Genomic DNA, 16,880 nt, shown 5'->3' on the forward strand with positions numbered 1-16,880 from the left:
CCAAGCAATCAGCACCTTCCCATACATTCCAGTAAAAGAGTGAGAGACATCTGGGAAAGCAAGGACACAGTCCTGATAACACTATGGGGATGTAGACAGTTATGATAGTTTATGTGTGAATGCTACCCCGCAACCCCATCCCTTGGAATCGCTTTGAAGTAGGCCTTAAAAGTATTGTATCAATGTATGGTTGGCATTACTCTCAATAACCTGTTACCAAAGTATCGTCTATCAATAAACGTAGTCTTTGTATCAACTTCGACTCATCATTGAACCCGCATGCTTGACAGCAGTACAGAACCAGTGAAGAATTTTTTAATTGCAGTCCATTTGATTTCCATTTATAAAACATTTCTCACTCAATATTACCCACAGATAAGATTGAGCCATTAGCTCCCCAAGCTATACTTCCATGTTAATACCTATGAGAAAACCTACAGGGAAATTGCATACAGAGCTGCTCTAGTCTAAAGCCACTTAAATTGCCGTAACAGTCCAGTCCACCTGGAATGAAATCCCACTGACATGAGCAGAAACCATTTCCATGAAATTATATGTTTAAAACAGATGATTTAAAAAGAAAATAAAAGTATTTTCTCTCTTAAAACATTAGGATGATGAGCAACCAATTCTGAATAAGGAACTCATAATAGTCTTTTCTGGGACAAAAGAGATGTCCACAAACACTGCAGTAGTTTCTATGTAGTTGTAATATGCAGAAAAAATGACTTTTTAGGCTGAATTAACTTTGACAAGATTAGAAAATACTCTGTAAGAAAGGGGATATTGAGAGACAAATGTGGGTGGGAAGAATCAGCCTTTTATTAGCCATGATCAGCCACAAAGAGGAGTAAACTGTGAGGGTTGGGAATGAGTCAAATTATTCCCACTCACATGGTTTCTGCCCTGGCTCCCATTGTATTTTCACCTAATTGCAATAACCTAAAGAAAAACAATTATACCCTGCCTTGACTGCAGCAAAGTTGCGTCCAAAATGAACACTGGTACTGGATTTCACTGCAGAAATGACAAATGATTTATAGCTGTGAACAGGTCCGGCATGTGGGAGCAGGCCAAGTAGGTGGCAGCCTGGGGCGCCACCTGGCCTAGGGGTGCCACAAGGCACCCCCTCTCCTCACACCTGCTGCCTTCCTGATTTCGTCAAAGCTTGGGAAGCCTTGGCGAAGTCGGGGTGTATGGCAGTGAGCGCGTTCAGAGCCTGACTCTGAGCACACCCCCTGCCTTCGCTGAGGCTTCCCGAAGCTCAGGAAGCCTCGGCGAAGTTGGGGGGGTGACATAATCAGGGAGCACGTGAATAAAACACGTGGAGTGGGGGGTTCAGCCTAGGGTACAAGAACCCCTAGCGCCAGGCCTGGCTGTGAAAGGTAGCGAGCTAGCAGGCTACCAATAGCTACTTTGTTACTTGCAACCCTGGAGAGCTTCTAACATGTACAGTCATAAGAAGAGCCTTACTTTTGTCAGATACTCCACTTTCAAGTTGTCTAACATCAAGTTCTTCTGGGAAAGCTCTATTTTCAACAACTGAAGATTATGAAGCAGCTCCTTCCGTTCTATCAGCTGCCTGGTAATTTTGGCGGTGCCTTCCCGTTCTTCTGAGGAGGAAATGTCATCAGTTGGCAGCGTAGTCTCCAAACTAATATCTTCAGACTCCAAGGAGCTGGAAATGTTAACTTTTTTACTTTCCCTGGAACTCTTCCGTGACATTTCTGTGCCGGCGTTTAAGGATTTCTCCGCTTATATTTCAGGCACTTGGAATAATAAAGAGAACCTTTATAAGCAGAACAATTTTTTGCATAATATTTCATCATGCCTTATTTGCAGTCTTAAACCTGAGAAGTGTACAACTTAATTCAAAACTGAAAAGCTTCAAGTATCCTGACTGGTATTGCGCAAGTGGTCTTCAACTACAGACGTGTGTATCGATGCCAACACGGAGGGTATTGGCTAATTATTCATGGGACAGTCAGCCCCATATCAGAAAACACACCACTCATTACAGTTTCTAATTCTAAAGCCAGTTTCCACTTTTCTCCTTTTAAGCCGATGCATTCCAAAAGCTTCGTACATTAAAAAAAAATCAACGCACAGGGGAAAAAAAGAAAAAAATATTTTTGTCCTCCGTCTCATTACTCATTTTCCTTGACTGTAATTTCTGTTTACTATTAACCTTATACAAAATTCAAATGCAGCAAAAAGAAATACAAAGACCATTCATAACTGCAGGGAAACCTAGGGAGACTGCTCTAGCATCTACATGAAAGAGCCCAGTGACTCCTGCAAGACTTATAAAGTTTATTCGTGACTAAGAGCCACGGCTGTCAATCTTCAGATGACGTCTGGAGATCTCTCAGAATTATAACTTATTTGCAGATGAGATCACTTCCCCCAGGAGTGGAATTCTAGCAGGAGCTCCTTTGCATATTAGGCCACATACCCCGGAAGAGGTAAGGGCTTTATGGAACCTAGGGCAGTTCCGCAAGGCCTGTAAGACGGTCCTCTTTCGGCTGGCATTTAACTGATTGGGATTTAAAAACTGTGAAGGAAGGTTGTAAGAATAGCACCAAACTGTTTGACTGTTTCTCTGTTTTAATTTTTGTAAATTATTTAATGTATTTTACTATTTATTAAGCTGACTGTTGAATTTTATGTTGTGAGCCGCCCTAAGCCCATCTCGGTGGGGAGGGCGGGATATAAATCGAATAAATAAATAAATGATGTAGCCAATTCTCCAAGAGCTTACAAGGCTCTTTTTTGTAAGCCCTTGGAGGATTGGCTACATCAGGGGGTGTGGCCTAATATGCAAAGGAGCTCCTGCTAGAATTCCACCCCTGCTTCCCCCAGAGAAAATGGCTGCTTTAGACGGTGGACTGTATGGCATTATACCTGGCTGAGGTCTCTCGCCCTCCACCCAAATCTTGCCTTTTCCAGACTCCACCCCCCCCCCCAAATCTCCAGGAGTTTCTCAACCCAAAGTTGGCAACTATAGAAGCTGGTTCAAAACAAAATCCAATCCAAAAATCAATCAATTAGCTCATCATGGGAATCTGTCAAAATCTAAAGCTCAGTACAGGAAGAAGGGAGATCAGTAGATACAACTAACAGTTAACAGAGCATTTCCTGCTCCCCCCCCCCCCCAAAAAGAAGTGGTACACGTGTTTAAATTTTTTTTGCAGCATCTTATAGTGCCTGCTTAGTGAAGATCCTTTCATTGAATCTGAAGAAGTAGAGGCTTGTGTAAAACAGTTTGTGCAAAAATAAAAATTGTGCTAAGATAACCCAGCTTTGTTTCAATTTTGCTGCTACTGTTACAATCATAAACCCTGCCTCCAAAACAATACTGTCTTTACTCAGGAGGAAAATTAAGGGAGTAAACTATTCTACACAGGAAGAAAATGGAGATAGGTGGCCAAGTTGGTTTGAAGCAGCAGAACAAAGTTTGAGTCCAGGGGCACCTTTAAGACCAACAACATTTAATTCTGGGTAGAAACTTCCATGTGCATGCTGCATGCATACTTCTTCAGGTAACAATGAAGTGAAAAAGTGCACATACACATGAGAGCTTATACCCAGAATTACACTTTTGTGGTCTTAAAAGATACTACTGGTCTCAAACAGAAATAATTATTGTTGGGCATAACTGTAATTCAATTTATGAATGCAAAATGACTGTCTTTTTTATGGGGGGAACCCAGTCTTGCATTTGAGTGGAATAAAGTTTGAGTCTATTAGTGCCTTTAAGACCAACGAATTCTGGGTATAAGCTTTCATGTGCACTCACACTTCTTCAAATACTTGTATCTGAAAAAGCATGAACCTATATGAATATATGAAGCTGCCTTCTACTGAATCAGACCTTCAGTCCATCAAGTCAGTCTTGTCTACTCAGACCGGCAACGGCTCTCCAGGGTCTCAAGCTGAGGTTTTTCACGTTTATTTGCCTGGACCCTTTTTAGTTGGAGGTGCTGGGGACTGAACCTGGGACCTTCTGCTTACCAAGCTTATACCCAGCATTACACTTTGTTGGTCTTAAAGGTACCAACAGACTCAAAACAAAAATAATAATTATGAGACATAAGTAATTTGTAGGCAAACACAATGGGACTCTCTTTCTGATGAGGGAAAATCCCAGTCTAGCATTTGAGTAGAACGGAGTTTGAGTCCAGCAGCACCTTTCAGACCAAAAAAGTTTAATTCTGGGCAATGTGCCCTCTAAGCAGAATTAGTGAGAGCTAGCTCACGGCTTTTTTAGCCTCTGGTTCACACATTTTTGTCACAGCTCAGGAAAAATGGCCCCAGAGCAAACTAATTTATGCAGGAGCTCACAACTTTAATGCCAGTAGCTCACAAAGTAGAATTGTTGCTCCCAAGACCCCACAGCTTAGGTGTAGAACTCATTTGTTATGAGGGTCATATCTGACATAAATGAGACTTTGTTGGGCCAGGCCATGTGTGTACCTATTTAAGAATAGTAGCAGAGATATAAACTTTTTAAAGGACACAGACAAACACGACCGAAGATTATTATTTTTTTAAAAAAAACAACTTAAAAAAAACATGCTTAAAACATCAGCACTTGTTGGTCTTAAAGGTGCTTTGTATTTCTCCCATGGGATTCAGGGAACTGTGCAAAGGAAGCTCTGGCTCTTTCCTTCCTTCCTCAGGGGACTGGGAGGAACCTCAGCCAATAGAAGGAAGAGAGGCTTGGCTAGCAACCCTTCTGTGTGATTGAGAGAGCATGGCAAAGCAAGCTATTCCTCCCTTCTTCCCCAAGGGAGGAGCCTCAGCCATTGGAGAAAATAGAGGCTTTGCTCTGTAGCTCCTGTGCAATTGAGCAAGCCTTGCAAAGCAAGCTGTGATGCAGAAGGAAGCGAGAGAGAGAGAGAAGAAAGCAGATCCACAGCCAGTTGCTGGGGGGCCTTGTTCGGCCACCGGGCCGCATGTTTGACACCCCCGCTCAGAGGGAGCATTCCTGCCGGGTAGAAGCTTCCGTGGGGCTGCTGCACACCTGCCAAAGCTTATATTCAGAGTGCAACCTTGCTGGTCAGACTCCTGCCATGGCGAACCCACCTGGATCTTGCATCGGAGGCAGACGCTGTGGGGCCAGCGCTGCCCAAAGCCCCCCTTCCAGCCGGGTCGACTGGCTCCTCCGCCTCGCACCCCGCGAACAATGGGCGGCTTCACCCCGCCTCACACTGGCCGCTGCGCATGCGCGCCTCCCCCCCCCCGACGACGCTCTCAGCGGAGAAGCCGTCACCACGGCAACGAAACCGACGCCATCGCCGCGACACTCGCCTCTTTCCCACGGCATGCTGGGAGATAGCACTGCGTGACATAGAGGTAGGGCCGGAAGAAAGGTGTAAACTTCCGGTATCGAACCGAAAGCCACGTATACCTTGGAGTTCCTTCGGAATATAGGAACGCGGCTCCATTGGGGGAATTCCGCTTTTCTCCGGCCCCTCACATGGCGGAGAAGCCGACCGGAGTCTGGTTTGACCCCTACGGCGGCCGGGCCGGCCTGCGCAGTGCACTGTGGGAGCCTCGTGCGCGCGGGTTGCCTCCTCCGGGGCGATGCTGACCTCGCGCACCTTCCTGAAGCGGACCCGCGCGGGCGCCGTGCGCAAGATCGTGAGGGAGCACTACCTGCGCGACGACATCGCCTGCGGGGTGGCCGCCTGCCGGCTCTGCGGGGAGCGCGAGGGAGAGGGCCGGCCCTGCCTGGAAGCCTCCCCCGGCCGCGCCGCCAGCAGCCTCTGCCCCCAGCGCCACTTCCTCCTGCCCGACACCAACCTCCTCCTGCACCAGGTAGGCCGGCCGGGAAGGCCCCGCAGCACCCGCCACCCGCTGCTCGCTCTGGCCCAGGATTGAATCTGCCTGGTCTTGAAAGGCTTCCCTGCCTCAGGCCGATGTGGCCGCTCACCTGGACCTGTCTTCGCGGAGAGAACAGTACTTGGGGTGATTTCTGGGACTGCTCCTTCCACCCACACCATCCCCACACCTGCACATTTGGAAATGGAGCTTGTGGTGAGGAAGGGGTAAGATGCCAGGCAGGCCTCCTTCCAAAGCAGCTTTTTATCTGAGAAGTGGGGGGAAATGCTGTAAATAAATGAAGCAATTTATATAGTCTGGAAACAGTTATAATTCTGGGAGAACTCCAGTCCCCACCAGGAGGCTGGCAACAACAACTGCAGTCCCCAAAATGAAATGGGAAAAATGACTGGTGTCCAGAGACACTTTTGGGTGAGTGGGAAGGAGAGATCTCATTTTGCCTAGTCAAGATTGTTATCAAGGAGTGGAAGGTTGTAGAGAGAAGTTTATTGTTTTATCTGGATCATAAGTTTTTTGTTGTTGCTGTCCTTTGTCATTTGAGATGAGAAAGAGCACATTCAGATTTTTTTTACTAAATAGTTTAATACAAACTTTGACCTTTGTTTTAATTGCATTGAAACTTCCTGACTAAAAGACTTGAGCAGTCAAAAACCCTTCTGTTAAGTAGCAATCTGGACACAACACTAAACCAATGGAAAAATCTTGAAGGGTTAAGGTTAGGGAATCTGTCTGATAAAAGGAGTAAAACTAGCTTGTGATGAGACAAAGATGAATCATCTAGACACTATGTTAAAAAAATCTGTTTCTAAGACTAATATAAAGAGAGTCCAATAAAATTGTGTTAAAGTACCAATTTTCCCCTAAGAACCATCACAAAGTTGCTCTGAGTAAGGAATCCTTCTTAATCTCTTTGTAACCAGAGTGCATTCAATTGAGATGATAAAGCTCTAAAATAATTTGGGATAGCTAGATAAAAAAACATAGGCAATGATTTTGGTGGAAGAATAAAAAAAAATACAGAAGAGCAAACCTTGTGGGCACGAGACCATCTGCTCAGGTAATCCTATTCTTGGATATTCTTCTTGATACAGGACTTTTAACAACTGTGAGTTCCAGGTCTTGAGTAATGTCAGGGTTTAGTCCAACATAAGAGTTTTGTGTCAAGAATCTTTAACCAAGAGGAGTTACGAAAATCTGCTTTTAATAAAGGTAGGTATCCAAAATTACTATAGAGCACTTCATAGTACAAATTGAAGGTCAGTTGCCAGGCTTTAGCCTCAAAGGATGGTTGACACAATTCTGCTCATAGGGACACTCTGACTATGCATTTTGGTGTGTTGGTCAACTTTTGAAGTAAGCAAAGTAGAGGGAGGTCACCAACTGTAATCTGCTAAAGTTGCCAGCCTCTGGATGGGACCTGGAGATGTGGAATGACAGCTGATCTCCAGATGACAGAGATCAGTTCCCCTGGGGAAAATGGCTGTGATGGAGTGTGGATTGTATAGCATTATACCCTGCTGAACTCCCAAAATTCTGCTGTCCAGGAATGTCCTAACCCAGAGTCTGCAACCCTATCTGTCAAGTGGACAGTTTTGAAACCTTGCAACCTCCCCTCCAATGCAGGATCCTCTAAGCTTTTGGTGATTCAAGCAGCCTAATTTTCCCCCCTTCCTTTTCTCCACTTTTACTGTTTCTTCTGAGACGTTTTCAAGATTGGTTGTCAGGATAGGCTGGGATTTTTAGTTTTGGTTAATTTTCAAAGTCAGGATTCTCCTCCCCCCCAAAATCTTTCCTCATTTACTGCTTAATACCAAGCTCTGAGGACAGAGAATGACTATCAAGTTGACACTCCACTTTGTTTTCTGAAACATCGTTAGTTACCATTAGTGATTGAATTCTGGACTAGTGTATATGACATTCAGAAGGGGAAGTAATATAGCCAGTAATTTAGTACACTGGTTGCTATAAAAGCCATATCTCCTGCAGGTGATATGTTCTGTTGAATATTATGTATGTCTTGTGTTTTAACAATTTATTAATAACATATGGTTACAATGTTTAGTTATATCTTTTCTATCCCTAAACCATATGATATTTTCAATCCCCCCTCCCTCCATTATTAGACTTACCCCGAAGTTATATATTTAAATCCAAATATAAAGGTAACCCTGACCCATCAAAATACAATGTCTTTTTCTTCTCATTCATATTAAAAAATTGTCCAATGTCTTTTTACGTTCCACTCTAACTCTATATATTTCTTAAATTTTTTCCACTCCTTTTTAAACACTTCCAAATCATAGTCTCTCAAAGTTCTTGTTAGTTTATCCATCTCGCTCCACGATAAGACTTTCACAATCCAATCCTATTTCTCTGGTATTTTTTCTTGTTTCCACAGCTGCGCATACAATGTCCTAGCAGCTGAGAGCAGATACCAAATTAAAGTCCTATCTTCTTTTGGAATTTTTTCTATTTGTAATCCTAGCAGAAAAGTCTCTGCAACTCTCTTGAAGTCATAACCCAAAATTTTAGACATTTCTTGCTGTATCATCCCCCAAAAGTTTTTTGCTTTTTCACAAGTCCACCACATATGAAAAAAAGAACCCTCATGATGCTTACATTTCCAACATCTGTCTGACATCTTTGCCAGTTTCTTCGGAGTCATATACCACCTATACATCATTTTAAAACAGTTCTCCTTGATATTCTGACATGTTGATATCTTCATCGAGTTCTTCCAAAGGTACTCCCAGGTGTCCATTTGAATTTCTCTGTTTATATTGATTGCCCATTTAACCATTTGAGATTTTACTACTTCCTCTTCTGTAGACCATTTCAATAATAATTTATATACTTTTGATATTAATTTTTCATTGTCTCCAAGCAGAACCTTTTCCAATTCTGTTTGCTCACGTCTAATTCCATCAGATTTCATATCATTCTCCATCAGACTTTTTATTTGTTGCATTTGAAACCAGTCATATTTATTATTTAGCTCTTCTGCAGACTTTAATTCAACTTTCCCACCTTGAATCTTTAACAATTGATTGTATGACATCGCTCTTTCTTCCTCAGATTCAGCTGTTATTTTTATTACTTCTGCTGGCACTATCCAAAGCGGCTTCCTCTCATCACCATATTTCTTATATTTTATCCAAGTATTTAACAAAGTGTTTCTAATATAGTGATGAGGAAAAAAAAAACATCCATCTTGTGTTTCCCATAATACAAATACGCGTGCCAGCCGAATTTATTCCCATGAGCTTCCAACCTTAAAGGTTTTTTATCCAACAGCATTATCCAATCCTTAATCCACGTCAAGCAAACGGCATCATGATACAGTCTTAAGTCCGGGAGCTGAAAGCCTCCTCTCTCTTTTGCATCTGTTAAAATTTTCATCTTAATTCTTGGTTTCTTCCCGGCCCATACAAAGTCAGAGATCTTCCTTTGCCACTTATTGAATTGTTTGCTATCTTTCACAATCGGGATAGTTTGAAACAGATACATTATTCTTGGCAAGATATTCATCTTAACTGCAGCAATCCTGCCCAACAAAGACAAATTAAGTCTATTCCATTTTATCAAATCTTTGTCCATCTTGCACCAAAGCTTTTCATAATTATTTTTAAATAAATCAATATTCTTCATAGTTATTTCTACGCCAAGATATTTAACTTTAGAAGTAACTTTACACCCCGTCAATGCCTGCAATTCATTCTGTCTATTTGGTTGCATATTTTTGCATAAAAACGTCGACTTCTCTGTATTTATATATAGTCCTGCAATCTCTCCATATTCTTTTATCTTGATTAAAAGTAACGGTGTTACTTGAATCGGATTCTCTATAATAAGCACAATGTCATCTGCAAAAGCTTTAACTTTAAACTTCTGGGAAGTCTGCATGACTGGGGAATGTACTTATGGGGTGAACATTGGTTGTGCATGCAAGTGATAAATCTGATTCTAATTCTATATATATATATATACTAATCCCATATATAGAGAAGTAAATCCTGCTGCTTTGAATGTAATTTTCTTGCAAGAATGCTTAGAGTTGTAGCCTTAAGTAATACTTCTTGTGTTGTTGGTGAACTGTATGGTTGAAGGGGTTTTCTTCCCTGAGAATGAAGTCTACCTGTTTTATCCCTCTTGAATAATACATAAAGCTCTTCTCACAAGGTATCATTTTCTTTCTAGATTGATATACTTGAGGATCCTGTTATTAGAAATGTGATTATTCTTCAGACAGTTTTGCAAGAAGTAAGGAGTCGGAGCGCGCCCGTATATAAGCGAATAAAAGACGTGATTACTAACAAAGAGAAACATTTTTTTTCATTCACTAATGAGCATCATAAGTAAGTATGCATTGGCAGCGAATCTTCACGTTTTAGCATCTATTTAATGCTAACAAATAAAACTAGTATTTTTTTAGGTGCTGTAACAATCAGTTAAAATAGGATGTTTTCTTGACTCGCAGCTTCATTAGAACGGGATGTGACTGAATAGCATGGTGCAGTAACAGTATTCATTGAGGAAAATGGGTTACCGTATTTTTCGGACCATAAGATGCACTTTCCCTCCCCCCCCAAAAAAAGTGGGGGGGAAAGTATGTGCGTCTTAGGGAGCGAAGGTACCTTCCTGGGGGGGGGGGGATCCGCTGTCTCCACCTCTGATCCTGGCGCATCCACGCGCCTGCCTGCCTGGCTCCAGCTTCTTTCAGCAAGCGCTGAGATCGCTCCACGTGGCCCCTCCCTCCGCCCTCCGATCCCAGCGCTTGCTGTAAGAATCAGAGCTCAGCCAAGCTGTAAGGCAAGCACCCTCCCCCTCCGCAAACCCAGCGCTTTGCGAGCACCGGCTGCAGAGGGGGCAGCGTGCTTCCTTCTTGCCTGATAGCCTAGCTCGATCTCTGATGCTTACAGCAAGCGCCACGATCGCTCCCTCTGCCCTCCGATCCCAGCGCTTGCTGTAAGAATCAGAGCTCAGCCAGGCTGTCAAGCAAGCACCCTCCCCCTCCGCAAACCCAGCGCTTCGAGAGCGCCGGCTGCAGAGGGGGCAGCGTGCTTCCTCCTTGCCTGATAGCCTAGCTGGAGCTCTGATGCTTACAGCAAGCACCAGGATCGCTCCCTCCGCCCTCCAATCCCAGCGCTTGCTGTAAGAATCAGAGCTCAGCCAGGCTGTCAAGCAAGCACCCTCCCCCTCCGCAAACCCAGTGCTTCGCGAGCGCCAGCTGCAGAGGGGGCAGCGTGCTTCCTCCTTGCCTGATAGCCTGGAAATACGGTACTGGCGCGTCAAACTTCCGGCTCTTCCAGTCTTCTGAACGGCTCTCCTCTTAGATATTGTAGAGGAAAGGGAGGGGGGATGTGGTTTGATGCGCCAATATTTACAGGGGCTTTATAGCCCCTGGAAATTCTGCCATGTCAAACGTCTGGCTCTTTCAATCTTCTGAAGTGCTCTCCTCTTAGATACGGGAGAAGAAAGAAAGGGCGAGGATGGGCACTTGAGTTGAAAGGGAAGGGATCTGTTTTGACGCACCTGAATTTCCAGGGGCTTTATAGCAAAGCGCTGGGTTTGCAGTGGGGGCAGCGTGGAGCGATCCCAGCGCTTGCTGGAAGAAGCTTGAGCCAGGCAGGCAGGCAGGCGTGGGGGAAGCACCGGGATCGGAGGCGGAGGCAGCGGATCGCCCCCCAGGAGGAAGGTGCGTCCTATGGTCCGGAGCGCCTTATGGTCCGTAAAATACGGTATATCAGTATGCAGACTTTTTAAAGGTATTTGATCAGTTGGCTGGATGACTATAGGTTTTCCCTGTCTACTAACTCTCAAAGCAGAGCTTTAAAAATACCATAAATGAACATCCTAAGGGTCAATTAAAAGTTGTTCAATGGGGTTTAATTTCAGGGAAGTGTCTTGTAACCTGAGTGCTTTACACTTGAGAGGGAAAGGGAAGGCAGGTTAAGAACATAAGAGAAGTCATGTTGGATCAGGTCATTGTCCCATCCAGTCCAATACTCTGTGTCACATGGTGGCCAAAACCCAGGTGCCATCTGGAGGTCCGCTAGTGGGGCCAGAAGTCCTCCCGCTGTTGCCCCCTCAAGCACCAAGAGTACAGAGCATCAAAGCACCAGATGGAGTGTTCCAACTATGCCTCGTGGCTAACATTTGCTTATGGACCTGTGCTCCATATGTTTTTCCAGTCCCCTCTTGAAGCTGTCCATGCTTGTAGCTACCACCACTTTTGTGTGTTAATTACTCTTTGGGTGAAGAAGTCCTGTCTACTGGTTCACACTCTAAAAGGGGAGTTTTGGAATGGGGCAAACAAGGAAAGCAGAATAGAAAAGGATAACTGGGGAAATGTCTAAAGCAGAGATGTGAGTTTTCACCTGTTACTGGATTTGGTTTAGAAAATATTGTGCCCATATTACTAATGTAGAGATTTTGCTGCCCTTGGAATTTATGCTGAGTGCAGGTTTCCAGCATATAACTGACTCATTAAATATGTAATACAAGCCATCGTGCATGTACTTAGTGGTACCTGTTCAGTGTAGTAGGCCTTGTTGTACACAGGCCACTCTGTGAAGGAACGGACCTTGTGATCGAGTGAGCGGCCCCCATACACACGTGGAATGGCATGTCCTCCATTTTGAACTCCTCTGCAGAGCCCAAATGACCGTCCTGGAATCCATCAAATTCTGAAAGTCTTTGAGAAAATTTCACAATAGTCACCCTTGTATATATGCTCAGGTGGATGTGTGGAACATATGCAGAAGACAACCTTGTAGCTCAGGGTTTGCCAAACTTGCTTAACGTAAGAGCCACATAGAATAAACAATAGATGTTTGAGATCTACAAGACATGAATGTCAGGTGTTTGAGAGCCAGAAGGAAGGAAGGAAGATGGAGAGGTGGAAAGAAAGTAACTTTAAATGCATTTCCCAAGGCACCAGCTGGCTTGGCTTGGAGACTTAAAGAGAGAAATGCCCTCTCCAAGCCAGCCAATGGGGTGGCGTGGGCTTTGAGAGCCACACAATGTGTGTGAAAGAGCCACGTGTGGCTCCCAAGCCACAGTTTGGCCACCCCTGTTGTAGCTTCTCTCAACATAATCGTGATGCATTTAAATAGCATTGAATGTGTTGTTTTCCTTTTCTGCCGTTTATTCCCAGGGACACATATATAGAACAAGAACAAGGCGAAAACCCCAATGACCGCAATGACCGTGCCATCAGAGTGGCAGTGAAATGGTACAACGAACACTTGCAGAAGTTGCAAACGGAAGAGAAAATACAAGTTATCTTGCTCACAAATGACAGAAAAAATAAAGAGAGAGCTGTGGAAGAGGGAATCACTGCCTATACATGTGAGGCTTTATGATCCAAGCTGGAAATTTCATTAAACAATTGTGAAATAGTATTTAGATGACTAATGCTTGGCTTATATTGTCGTTACAGAACATTTCTTTGTGTTTTTTTTTTGTAGGTGAGGAATATATAAAGAGCTTGATAGGGAATCCAGAACTTGTGGATCGACTTGCTTCCTTAAACGATGAAGGGGTGCGGTTCAGATTTATAATTCAAAATCTCCAGAACGTGGATGGTTTCTTAAAAGTTCTCCCACTGTATAATGAAACTGTACATGTTTATCTGTTTCTTATATTAACTCTGATAGCGCTAATTCAGTGCCCAGAATTCTGTGGTTTAAGGTTATTGGATGGTGTGCAACTGAGTCCAGGACTTCCTTGGGGGAAAAGAGGTCTCTAACCAAACTGAAAAACTCAGTTACCAACTGTGTGTGGATGATAAGGATTTATATTATCCCCCTCCCCCACCATATTATCTCCCTGCCCCTGCACCTTCAGGGGTCCATTATTTTAATCAACCTATTCTAACTCTTGCATGATTTGTCAGAGGTGAGACTTGCCGTTTTGCCAGCAACTGACTGGCATCCTCAGAGATGTAACCCAGAAAACTGGAGTTTCTCAGACCCAGAGAGAACTCTAGTTTTCTGGGTTACACCTCTAAGGACGACAAGTCACAGTTGCTGGTGAAATGTCAGATCTCACAATGCGAAGACCACAGCCACACAGTCTGCAACAACCAATAAAAGTAACTGATCCATAAAGACTACCTGTGAAATACATTGTCGTAGCACAAATGACTTGAACACAAATGCTTTTAACATTTTTTTTTTGTTTACCATAAGTGCAAAAGGTTAAAAAATTAAGGGCTAGAGAAGAAATAGCCGAGAAACAATAAAGGCTTTGCACACCCTATTGGGAGAGTTTAGAATTTCTGTGCAGCTCGGTCAGGAGCACCGGCAGGGACTGCAGCTTCCCCCCAGGCATGAGAACATTCCTGGCTCACCAGCACAGGCCTTAGAAAAGCCACCTTTGGGTCATTCCTTGAGCTCTTTGGATTAAAGAATGATTAAGGGGCTGGAGCACTTTCCCTATGAAGAAAGGTTGAAACGCTTGGGGCTCTTTAGCTTGGAGAAACGTCGACTGCGGGGTGACAGGAGAGAGGTGTACAAGATTATGCATGGGATGGAGAAAGTAGGGAAAGAAGTACTTTTCTCCCTTTCTCACAATACAAGAACTCGTGGGCATTCGATGAAATTGCTGAGCATTTGGGATAGAACTGATAAAAGGAAGTCCTTCATCCAAAGGGTGATTAACATGTGGATTTCACTTCCACAGGAGGTGGTAGCAGCTACAAGCATAGCCAGCTTCAAGAAGGGGTTAGATAAAAATATGGAGCAGAGGTCCATCAGTGGCTTTTAGCCACAGTGTGTGTGTGTGTATAAATTTTTTGGCCACTGTGTGACACAGAGTGTTGGACTGGATGGGCCATTGGCCTGATCCAACAGGGCTTCTCTTATGTTCTTTTGGAACTACAACTGGCATGGGGAGAATCTCGTGTTGATAGGTTTAGCCCTTTTCAGGGGTCATTTTGTAGGGCAAAAGTGCAGGAGCTCAGTAGCATATCTCAGTAGTATATCACAAAGCTCTTTTGAGAGTTTTCTCCAGGGCTAGTGCTGTGAGAAGCGTTTTGTAATGTTGTGAAGAATGGGATACGTCTCTTTGACAAAGGTCTACACGGAAACAGTATTACAGGTGAGCTTTACTGTCGGAGGCTGTTGGCTACCCACTTCCAAGAAAAGCTTTCATTAACTATGAAGCTTTTAGCTTGGCAACTTTGAAAACTGAAGAAATATCAATGAAAAATCAGAACTGTCTGCACGTGAAATACTTTTAGCACTGGCACTTTAATGTACCCGTGGAGACAGGTGAATGGTTTACAAGTACTTGAAAAACTGACATGATGAATGTGCAATAACTTTGAACGTTTACTTTTTGCACCATGGATTTTTGACTTGTGACAAAAATTTTGCTAAGTGATATGTATGGTTTTTGAATAACTGGTTTGTATTTATAAATTTAGCTTCAACATTTATTAGTTAATTCTCCACAGTTTTTGTATAATTTCCTCTTTACTGTGGTGCTCTAGGCTCTGCTAGTGCCTGGAAAACAAGCTTCCCTCCCCCCCTTCCTCGCCTCAGCCAATGGCGGAAGAGGTTTGTTCTGTATCTCCTGTACGATTAAGCAAGCCTAGCAAAACAAGCTGTGATGCAGAAGGGTGCAAGAGAGAGGGAGAAGGAAGCAGACGACAGCCAGTTGCTCAAGGGCCTGATTCAGCCCCCGGGCCTCATGTCTGACACCCATGTACTAATCCATATCACACTCTGTACAGGGATGGCCAGTGGTAGCTCTCCAGATGTTTTCTGCCTACAACTCCCATCAGCCCCAGCCATTGGCCATGCTGGCTGGGGCTGATGGGAGTTGTAGGCAAAAAACATCTGGAGAGCTACCGTTGGCCACCCCTGCTCTATGATATTTTATTGTTAAGACGCTCTTGCACCCCAATGCTTTATCGGGAGTTAATTACTTGGAGTAGTAATGAGGCAAATTGTCCCATATCCGTCTGTCTGGCTTTTTACAGAATGAAATAGAAACTGGCCGGATCATCTTCGTGGAGCATCTTCCCCTCAGCAAATTGCAGCAAGGAATTAAGTCCAACCTGTATCTTCAGGGAACCTTCCGCGCCAACAGGGATAATTACCTGGAAGCCACTGTTTGGGTTCACGGAGACAGAGAAGAGAGAGAGGTTTGTTTTGATGAATGTTTGTCACGGGAAGTGTGCCCTTGCGGATGCCCTTATCCTAATGGACATTTTAAATGGTTGAGAGTCCCGGACTTTACGTGTGACTTTAAAAAACGAAGAGTCATGTGTTGCTTCCTGACTTCTTCCGGGTACAGGCAGGATGTCTCTGATTGGCGGGTGCTGGGGAGCAGTCAGCAGGAGAGGGCTGTGGCTGGCAGAGTCTACTGGGAGGCTTTCCCCTAGCACAGGGGTGGCCAGACTGCAGCTCGGGAGCCACATGTGGCTCTTTTATATATATTGTGTAACTCTTGAAACCCCTGCTACCCCGTCAGCCAGCTTGGAGAAGGCATTTGAAGTTAAAGTCGCTTTCTTTATGCGTCTCCTTCCTCCCCTCCCTCAAGCATCTGAGCTTCATGTTTTACGGCTCTTGAACATCTGATGTTTACTCTACATGGCTCTTACGTTAAGCAAGCTTGGCCACACCTGCCCTAGCATCTGATTGGCCACTCTTGGAAATAGGAAGCTATGCTAGATGAACCATTGCTCTGATCCAGAATGGCTACTTTCATTATTTTAACTAATTTTGCTTACAGCGCTCAGCTTGCTAACTAGGAACTGAGTTCCGCATAACTTCAGTGGGACTTGGGACTTGCAACTAAGTAAACCTGATTGGAATCATGCTTCATGTTGCTGTGATTATTTTTTAAAGTTGTTGTTAAAGTAATATTGTTGACAAAAAAAGGGGGGAAGACAATTCTTTGCATTAAGTGCTGTTCTGTCACCTCCAACTCATGGTGGCCTTAGGAATTAATGTCTTCCGAAACCTTCTATTGTTAAGAGCCTTGCTTGGTTCCTGCAAACCGAGGGCTGTGGTTTCCTTGGC

The 16,880-nt window shown here is 44.0% G+C and overlaps 2 protein-coding genes across 2 annotated transcripts in view; one reads left to right on the forward strand and one right to left on the reverse strand.

Moving 5' to 3' along the window:
- The window catches only part of PIBF1 (progesterone immunomodulatory binding factor 1), a 210,365-nt gene extending 205,051 nt beyond the window's left edge, over window positions 1-5,314 (reverse strand). The window contains exons 1-2 of the mRNA XM_060233537.1: window positions 5,089-5,314; window positions 1,474-1,769 (exon numbers count right to left, since the gene is read on the reverse strand). Of these exons, the coding sequence (XP_060089520.1) occupies window positions 1,474-1,725 (252 nt within the window). The 5' untranslated portion in view covers window positions 1,726-1,769; window positions 5,089-5,314. The remainder of the gene's footprint in view (window positions 1-1,473; window positions 1,770-5,088) is intronic.
- A 230-nt stretch (window positions 5,315-5,544) lies between these two features.
- The window catches only part of DIS3 (DIS3 homolog, exosome endoribonuclease and 3'-5' exoribonuclease), a 35,160-nt gene continuing 23,824 nt past the window's right edge, over window positions 5,545-16,880 (forward strand). Inside the window, exons 1-5 of the mRNA XM_060233538.1 lie at window positions 5,545-5,823; window positions 10,045-10,202; window positions 13,004-13,197; window positions 13,317-13,390; window positions 15,836-16,000. Of these exons, the coding sequence (XP_060089521.1) occupies window positions 5,590-5,823; window positions 10,045-10,202; window positions 13,004-13,197; window positions 13,317-13,390; window positions 15,836-16,000 (825 nt within the window). The 5' untranslated portion in view covers window positions 5,545-5,589. The remainder of the gene's footprint in view (window positions 5,824-10,044; window positions 10,203-13,003; window positions 13,198-13,316; window positions 13,391-15,835; window positions 16,001-16,880) is intronic.

This window comes from Heteronotia binoei, chromosome 3 (genome assembly GCF_032191835.1).
Source record: "Heteronotia binoei isolate CCM8104 ecotype False Entrance Well chromosome 3, APGP_CSIRO_Hbin_v1, whole genome shotgun sequence".
Taxonomy (NCBI): domain Eukaryota; kingdom Metazoa; phylum Chordata; class Lepidosauria; order Squamata; family Gekkonidae; genus Heteronotia; species Heteronotia binoei.